Below are 9,958 nucleotides of genomic sequence, written 5' to 3'. Positions count from 1 at the left end.
AAGTCCCCTTTTTACCTTTTTTGGTCGAAACCATGACAGGCGCCTTCACGCCTTGTCGTCATAGCGCCTTCGTGCATGTCTTTGTACAAGTCGCCTTTTCGCCTTCTCGTGTAAACAAGGCGCCTTGGCAATTTTTTAAAAGTCGCCTTATCGCCTTTTTGAGTAAACCCTCAATCTCCTGTTTGGCCATGTTTCCTGTCAAATATCTGAATAAGTTTTAAAAATAAAGTATCCCTGTTTGTGCATAATAATGACAGGACAATACTAAAATCTAATACATGTACTACAAAACACGGGTCAATAAAGATGACACATAATTAAGTCGAGAATTGCCTTCTTGACATGAGTCAAGATCGAGTAATGATAATAATAATAATAATAATGATGATAATAATAATAATAACAGTAATAATGATAATAATGATAACGATAATAATAATAGTAATAATGGTATTAATGGTAATAATAACTAGAAATATCACTTACTCTCTAAAAAAAATCGAGTGAAAATTTTCACTCTAAAAAGAGTGAATACAAAAAAGAGTGAATTTCGAGTGAAATTGGAGTGAATTTTGAGTGAAAATGCTCATTTTCACTCATTTCGGAGTGACGTCAAGGATCACTCGAAGATTTTGGAGTGATCCCTGACGTCACTCCAAAATGAGTGAAAATGAACATTTTCACTCAAAATTCATTCCAGTTTCACTCGAAATTCACTCTTTTTTGTATTCACTCTTTTTAGAGTGAAAAATTTCACTCGATTTTTTTTAGAGAGTAAGGTGATTAATACCCCCGCCCCGTGACAGCAGTCTTACCCAAGGAATGATCTTTCCTTGATCTTCTGCCATTTAAATGCCGTTACCATGGCAACGCAGCTTCCGACACGTCCGAAAAATATGTCTTGCACATCTTCCCACCAAGACTATTGTGTGTGCCACATTTCATAAGCTTTTGTCAAAAACTGAGGAAGTAGTTCAATCCACAAGATCTTTCCTTGATCTTCCACCATTAATATGCCGTTACCATGGCAACGCAGCTTCCGACACGTCCAAAAAATATGTCTTGCACATCTTCCCACCAAGACCAATGTGTGTGCCACATTTCATGAGCTTCAGTCGAATACAGAGGAAGTAGTTCAATCCGCAAGATCTTTCCTTGATCTTCTGCCATTTATATGCCGTTACCATGGCAACGCAGCTTCCGACACGTCCGAAAAATATGTCTTCCACATCATCCCACCAAGATCAAGGTGTGTGCCACATTTCATAAGCTTTGGTCAAAAAACTGAGGAAGTAGTTAAATCCGCAAGATCTTTCCTTGATCTTCTGCCATTAATATGCCGTTACCATGGCAACGTACTTTCGGGTACTGTCAAAAAATGCGTCTTGCACATCTACAACCAAAGGCACACATCTGTACCAAGTTTCATGGAAATTGGGCAAAAACTGAGGAAGTAGTTTGCAACACAAAATTTTCCATCATTTTGGCTCATAATATGTGAGCTGTTACCATGGCAACATACTTTTTGTCACTGTCAAGAAATGTGTCATGCTGACCTATATCCTAAGACAAACATTCAATATGAATTCCATGAGAATTGGAAGAACACTGATGAAGCAGTTTTGCCATGAAGCATTTTGCCCTATATTTTACCAATAACATGCCGTTACCATGGCAACGCACTTTTTGCCACTGCGGAAATATGTGTCTTGCACATTAACATATTCAGACGAACATCTGTACCTAATTTCATAAAAATTGATCAAAAACTGTGGGAGGAGTTCGCGACGCAAGATTTGTACCCATTTTTGCCCATAATATGCCGTTACCATGGCAACGTACTTTTGGGTACTGTCAAAAATACGTCTTGCACATCTACAACCCAAGGCACACATCTGTGCCAAGTTTTATGGGAATCGGTTGAAAACTGAGGAAGTAGTTCGCGACGCAAGATTTGCAACGGACCGACCGCCCGACCGCCCGACCGCCCGACCGACCGACCGCCCGCTGATTCCTATATACCCCCTTCAAACTTCGTTTGGCGGGGGTATAATAATGATAATAAGTCACATTTATAAAGCGCATAAAATTAACAAAAATCTCTTTGCGCTTTTACATAACATGCACAATCGATCATGACATAATATACAATCATCAATACTTGAACAGATAAGTTTTCAGTGCCTTCTTGAAAGAATCTTCCCCAACATATCTGGCAGATTTGCTCAAGCAGTATCACCCTCCTCGCAACCTTCGCTCAAGCACCCAAGCGCTTCTTCACATTCCCAGAACCAACACTTCATATTACGGGGACAGATCTTTCGCAGTTGCTGGACCTACGCTTTGGAACAATTTACCACAAAAAATTCGATGTGCACCCAGTTTTGCAAATTTCAAATCCGGTCTTAAAACTCACCTGTTTCGTCTTCCTTGATTAAGATAAACATTCATTACTCCTTTTGTTAATTATTGTATTTATTATGTTGAGTGTTACATTTGTTAGTCATTTGTTTGTATGTTGTATCTGAATTGTACAGCGCATAGAGAAGCATGTGCTTATTATGCGCTTTATAAATGTAGTATTATTATTATTATTATCATGGAAAGTGGTTATATGCTTAGAACTGATTGCAAGAGGTAATTAGTATAGGGTTATTGTATAGCTCAAGGAAGGATTATTCTTCAGTACATCGTGTAGACGGTGAAACTCTTTCCACTATTCATACCAAAGACGCTTACTATCTTTGATTCATACAGCTGTAACACGCACGCGCGCCAAACACACACACCACACACACACACACATACATACGTGCTGTATACCAAATAAATAACAACGAATAAGTCATACATTCCTATGGGAGTAATATGCCAACCAAATACCTCTCTTTATTTCTTTTTTTTTCATGAGTCCTTTAATAGAGGTCTTACTTGGGCTAAGTCCGCTGAGTCAACTATTACATCTAGTGTAGACAAAGTCCCAAGTATATGCAGCGCTAATTCAACCTGGGAGTAACCACGGTAACTAGAATCGATAGATTTTTTTTTCACTTTGATCTAGAGACAAGTTAGTCCTTACTTTCAATTTGTTTAATTTGTAAACAAAATTATAGCTACTTTGTCTCCAGACCAAAGTGGAAAAAAGTCTCACAGGTGTTTTTGTCTTATTAACTTTTTAGGGGATACTTCTTCTCTAGTATATGGGTGAGAATTTTGAACGATGTACAATTGCCAATTTTCGCACCTTATTATGACATTCTTTCCCTTAGAACACGCCAGGATGATCTAAGAAACCATATTTTTTCATGTCATCTCAAAGATTGGTAAATTTCCTTTCAGGAAATGTATGGTTTGGTTAACTTTTGCCTGATATCTTTCATTTGACAAGGACTTAAAGCGTAAAAATACGGTAAAAACGCCATTTTCACGATAATTTTTGTTTTTCAAACTAATGATGTGCCCTTTTTATGGTACGAGGCATCTAATTTCTGACCATGTTCTGGATCTGACATATCATGGGTATGTACCACAAAATTACAAGAACTTTATGAGCACGTATAGAATTACAGAGAACAATTGAAATACCAAAGCCCTAAACAGACGAACGTCCGTGATGCTTTTATTTCTATCGCTGCTGCAAATTCTACTTTGTTGTCCCAACTGTAATGTATACGTAAATTTGGTGTTCCACCTAATGAACATATCCTGCAAAAAAAAAAAAAAAAATACGTCTGCTGGCTGTACATGGGACGTAACATTCTTTTATACAAAATTATACTCAGTTTTCGTCACGGACGTGCTTCTACTATTTTCTAATAAAGATCGTAGCCCATTTACTATTGGCGATATTGTTCTGAGTCATAATCAACTAAGATCTAGCAACACGATAATATGTTTGTTTTGAGTTTCTGTCCATCCTTTGTCAAATAGGAGCCGAAATTATATTTTTCGACGAACCTCCGAGAAAAAAATAACGTCCGTGATGATTTAAACGTTTTCGAGTGGGACACCGTCTTGCTTTGGTGACGATGAAACATTTTACCTTTGGCTCTCTAGCCGAGGAGCTGCATGTCATTTCTGGAGCGGACTGAGGCTCGTCCGCAGTTTTTGGACCATGCAATTCACCGAAAACCAAGCAAATAATTAATCTTTTCTCTGAAAATTCACCTCCTAATCCCCCTCTGAGCAATATATATGTTGTAAGGACGTCAAATTTCTTATGATTTGCATTGACAATACCTTTTCAAATTTTTGAAAGAATTAGGAAGGCTAGGTACTCTCTGCCGATTAGTTATCCGTCCTGGAACATGACCCTAGTAGTAGAACGAACGTCCGTGACAAATCCAGCGAACGTCCGTGGCGTATGCAATCCCACCGATAGGGATAACTTGCCCAGAAAGTGTCCTGTATTCTGAAAAAACTTTTGGCTCCAATAGCGACAAATAAAGTTTTACAAAGTAAACAATGAGTTTAGAGCAGTAGTTTCAGAATTTTTAAGGCGTTACGTTATCATGATGAACAAACAGTTGAAAATGTACTCCCAATTTTACGCTTGTTTTCCCTCTAATTATACAAAAACAGCTTAACACTGAAAACAAAGTTATAGGAAAATGGAATTTTGCCTAATCTGTAATTTCTGTGCATTTAAATTTCTTTCTAATGAAGTTCTGGAGACAATTCGTACTGTAACAGGTTCTGAAAGTATCGCTCACGGACGTTCTGTCCGAGAAAGGAAATTTCTGATAATTACAAATATATCACTGCTCATTAAGTTAATGTTACTTGAACATATTACCAAATCACTGAGTCGCTCATACCCAAAAATGAATAACGTTCAGCACTCAATTTACCTGTAATAACAAACGGAAAAGGTATTGGTCACGGATGTTCGTTGGTAGAATAAGTCAATGGATTACATAGTAGGAGAAAGAAGAACAGTGCCACTTTTTAGTGACAGATGCTCCAAGTGTTTATCTTTTGAGTATGGTAGCTGCCGTCTCAAACAGAACACATCTAGTTTTGGTCTCCATAACGGACGTTCGCTGTAATTTGAATGATATTTAATGCCATAATTCATTCTTTTTTTCTCTTCACGACGATTTTTCTCTCATTCTTTAAGTAGCCTGAACATGCTCCGACCAAATAGAAAACAAAAACAAAACAAAACAAAACAAATCCGAAAAGCGCTACGCAATCACATTCGGGATAATGACGGAAGAAGTCTGTAATGGGCATGTGTTGAAGAAGAAACGGAAAAAATTCAAAAGGACGTGGAAGCAGTTGAATGAAAATGAGAAGAAACAGAGAAGGGATCGAGCTCCAACACAGAGAGAAAAGAATTGCCGGTGCACTCCCGTTATACCAAATTCCTCTGGAGAAGTTTTGTTTGTTTGTTTATTTGTTTATTTTTTATTCATCGAAATGCCGTCACAAGCGAACAAAAATAATGCAGTATACATTTATTGTCTGATGAAAACAAACAAATCCTCCGCATATCATCACATGGTGTTTTTTTATATTCATCAATGAAAAGCAATGTTCATTTGTAATTTTTCATTTTACATTTAAGAGACAGAGAGATCGTCACTTTGTTTGTGCTTTTGTGCTTACTTTGAAAACACATGCTAAAAAAGTAATGATTAAGAATAGGTTTAAGGTTGCACTTTGATACGTTCGCTCTTCCAAAGATTCGTTACTCCGAATGTCCAACGGTTTGTTATTCCAAAAATGAAAAAAAAAATCGTAGTTAATTCAGAAGGTTTCTTATTAAAAATGGTCTTATTCCGAAAGTTTGTTAGTCCAAAAATTAAACATTAAGGTTCATTATTTTTAGGTCCGTTCTTCTAAAAGTGGAATGGGCCTGATATTCGTTTAGGTGAAAACGGTTATCATGAGGCTTTGAAATTTGGAGGATTTGGTTGTTAACTTGTTTCTCCACATTTGGATAAGCGAACCTGATTTTTCATGTTCCAATTAATAAACCTTTCGATTACCCTTGGGAGATTTCTATCATTTACCGAATAAAAAATGATTATACGAACTCTATCAATTTTCGGATTGACAAATTGTATGAATAAAGAGCCTCCGAAATGACGCGCTACAAAATGTTGTAACAAACCATATTGTATAATATCGAAGTCACAAGCATCCATCCAAGTTATATGGACTTATTGTGTCTTGTTATGACGAAACTTCGCAGTATCGAACCTAATATCATTTCTGACTAATATAACAACACAAATTCTCCTCGGTAACAGTGTGTACCACAAGGAGCAAACGCAGAGGGATTTCTTCCTAACGTATTCATTTGCCCTCCCCAGCTAAACTTCATATTTCTATAACGGAGCACATTTATTTTGTTTTTCTATGTTAATTCCTTGTCATATTTAGCTGTGAACATGTTCGTTATAAGCAAATTTTGCATTGTAGACTTATAGATAACAAATTTAGGACCTGAATCTTTACTTCGTGATAACGAAATTTTGATAAATATATTCGTTCTCAAGGATGGTCTACACTTTGTACGTCACTGAGTTTACACGTACGTTTGTACGTTCATTTACGTGAGATGGAAAAATGGTTTTCTTTGATTCCTCAGTATGAGAAGATAAACAAGCTTTTATCATTGAAAATTGGTAATATCTATTCAGGATTTTGCAGAGGAGTTTGTTCTCGACATAAAATTGCTGTTTGTTGTGAGTAGAATGCGTTTCCAACTCAAGAGAGCTGCATTGTTCAATATCTTGTTTGTTTCGAACGTCGGTGAGCTATATGCGAACCTCCGTGATGAAAACGATATGCTATGTTTGTTGGGTTATAGAGACTGCCTAGATCACATACATCTTAAAAAGGTATGTTATTGTTTGGGAGTGAGGATTAAAGTATGGGATAGTGAAATAAGAGGTCAAAATATTGAGTTTCTGTAAAATGCGCGTAAAGTGGAGAAAGTGTTTAGCGGAATAGCAATATTTGAACAGAAATGACGAATTTGGTTAATTCATCAGTTGTCTACCATTACGTACAGGTTAAGAGTACAAGCTTAATATTCTGTCAACACGTACACATGTTCCTTAAGATATTTTGTTACGATTTTTAACTGAATCAGATCTTTGCAAACTATGTTAAATGGTATAGGGTGTGCAGTACTAGTCCTCACGGACGTTCGCTGCTCTAGATAGTAAACTTCCGCGGTGAATAAAAACCTGTTCCTCTGGGAAAATCCTAGTATAATTGGGTTCATATTAAAGCTTGAGTTATACTCTTTCGGGAAAGATAGATGATTTGGATAATTTCCTACTTTTTAAATTTTGCCTTGTTTTGGCTCAATTGTACATCGTTCAAAATTCTGACCCATATAGTTGAGCCGGACAAGGAGCATTTTGGTTATCTTGTTTGGCAAATCAGCAATGAATTAACATGAAGTATTAGCATTTGAAATGAACGCAAATTCAATAGAGAAAAACACTTCTCAGACGTTATTGGTTTAGTTCCGTCTTTTATATAGGGCTTATGCTGTTGTATGGCTTTGAAAAAAGAAAACATTGATTTTGTGGATAGTAACACTCGTGCTAATCAAACAGTAGACACTTCGTTTCTGAGTTTGTTTGAAATGTGTTATTTTATGGTAACTTTTTGCTTCATTTACGAGTTCTCATAGAGGAGCGGTCATTGGCTGAAGTGAGTGAACCGTGCGAAATTACAATTCAAGATTCATACGGCTGTCACCGAAATGACTAGCTCAATTTAGACATTTTGGAAGAAATTTATGAAGAGCACACCAAAAAACATGTCAATTAATAGGGCCTACCAAAACCAACAACCAAGTGACATCCACCCGAATACATAACTCCGCATAGTCTGATAATGCCGTTATGTATTAACCACACACAATCATATTTACATGCTTGGATATTTCACAAACATACTTACACAAAACAACACCAATAATTATGATGATGATAATGATAACTGATTCGAGTTCAACTAAAAGTTACGGTGTGCTGTGTGTAGGCCTGTGTATTCAATGATATTCTTACTTTCTGTTATAGGAAATTAACATTTTGGAGACTTTTCAAGCAGCAATTGATTATACAAAAAAAAAAATAGCGATAAGTAAATTTGCCTGTACATCTCGATATCAATTTTAAAGTGGATTCTGAAAACATTAAGTAAAATTGAACAGGGAAGACAGTGGCGAACCATAGTTTAAAACTGGGCTTGACTTCAACTGTTTGCGAAAGGGTTTGTAACATCACCACAGATAATTTCAATGATCACTCCAATGTACTAGTAGGCCTACACAAAATTATGTACCACTATTGCTCTATGAGACTATGCATTGTATTCGAGTTTTCAAGTTAATGCAACGGTAATAATTTGATCTATCGAGTAGACTCAACCCATTAGACTCAAAGCGGAGAAACCTTAGCCCTATGCCATTGAATTCGGTTAATGTCTGATGAATCTTTAATACGAGTGTCCCTCGAGCATTGCATGAAGTCATCGGGAAAACATATCGTTTGAAAGGACAAAATATTGCATACGTTCAGTTACAAGGCGTCACTGATCTAGGGTCAAGACCCTTTTTATTTTATCTAACAGATTCTAGATATATTGGAAAAAAACAGATACATATTTACTAATTACGCTTTAAGCTCTGTTCTGGACAAATGACTTGGTCTACTTGAACTTAGGTACTTGTTATAAAGTCTTGAATCTACTTTTCCCGATCTCACACAGTCCGATACAAATTCATTTGCTTGTAAAACTAGAATCTATTTACAAAGCACTGCACAATGTAGGCAAACCTTAAACTTCTTGTAGACCTAACCAATGTGTGTAGAATAGAGGCCGAGTCTTGACCATAGTCAAGGGTCTAAATTGTTAGATCATAGAATCTAGATGTTCTATTTTTCAGCCTACACTCTGGAGTCTGTACAGCTTCTGGAAATAAGGATTACCTTAGTTTTAGATAAGGTCTAGAATTCTATATACATTAGGATGATAGGGTCTTAGCTTGTTAATGTACGATTACGATGACGACATTCGTATTTATATCCAGTAGGCACTCTGAGAAGGACGGAGAATAGAACGCACAAGCCGACACAAACTACACATGAGCCGGTCCCTCGGTGAAGCACAGCGGGGCCGGGCCGAGGACATAAAAATAAAGGATCCGATGAAAGTTAAAAGAGCTTGAGTTCGAGTTGGCGATGGACCGGCATCGTTCGGTAGATGCTCGCAAAGTGAGAACCGCGCTTGCACATGTTACCGATAGCCTGCGACAGCGAACCGTCTTTCGATGCCACAGTCGTCAATAACTGCATGAATTCCTCGAAATCGATACTGTCGGAATTATCGGTGTCAATTTGACTAAAAGCAGCGAGACGTTCGTCAATGCTTGATGTATCCCCCAGCTCGTCCAGTGCGTTTACCAGCTCCGGAAAATCGATGAGTCCGTCTTGGTTGACGTCAAACGTCATAAATTGCATTTTGAAGTCTTCAATCTGGCCCAAGGTGTATGCTTTGAATTTCTTCATCAGACCATCGAGGTCCTCGAACTTTTGCTTGGCAAGTTTAGCTTTCCGACGTTGTTCTACAAATCTGTGAAAGTTCTTTTCCGTTGCTGACTCGAACCCAGTCTTGTCGAAGACCGGACGCTTTTTTTCCTTGCCGTTTGAGGTGAACATGTCCGCTGCCTCGAAACTGATATTCGTCTTGGGAACCGGGATGGGAAAGCTTGGGTTCAATCCCATGATGAGTAGATTGTTATGCCTGGTTTACTTAATGGTCCGTCAGTGTCGACTTGTAATTAGAGAAAGAGGCCAATAACGTCTAGCAGACAGGCATGCACACGTCCGAAGTCTTAAATTTTGTTTGTATTTTTCAGCACTCCGCAGGTGTTGTCCGGTAACTTGCGGTTACTTGAGCTCAACGGGCGGGAGGGCAGCGCAGCTAG

General features: G+C 37.6%; 1 protein-coding gene across 1 annotated transcript; it reads right to left on the bottom strand.

Annotated features, from left to right (window-relative positions):
• Positions 1-9,185: 9,185 nt before the first annotated feature.
• LOC139728694 (uncharacterized) lies at positions 9,186-9,755 on the bottom strand. Its single transcript, XM_071639636.1, has one exon. It carries the CDS (start codon positions 9,753-9,755, stop codon positions 9,186-9,188), a length of 570 nt encoding a protein of 189 aa, XP_071495737.1.
• Between the last annotated feature and the right edge of the window lie 203 nt (positions 9,756-9,958).

Source organism: Diadema antillarum, unplaced genomic scaffold (genome assembly GCF_040938485.1).
Source record: "Diadema antillarum isolate AM-2024a unplaced genomic scaffold, OU_Dant_1.0 seq00000193_RagTag, whole genome shotgun sequence".
Lineage (NCBI taxonomy): Eukaryota > Metazoa > Echinodermata > Echinoidea > Diadematoida > Diadematidae > Diadema > Diadema antillarum.
The sequence above is the reverse complement of the archived record's forward strand: the minus strand, read 5'-3'. Positions and strand labels throughout refer to the sequence as shown.

Bases quoted from the DNA above. Each gene is read 5' to 3' on its own strand.
- LOC139728694 (XM_071639636.1), bottom strand. From the start codon at position 9,755: ATGGGATTGAACCCAAGCTTTCCCATCCCGGTTCCCAAGACGAATATC.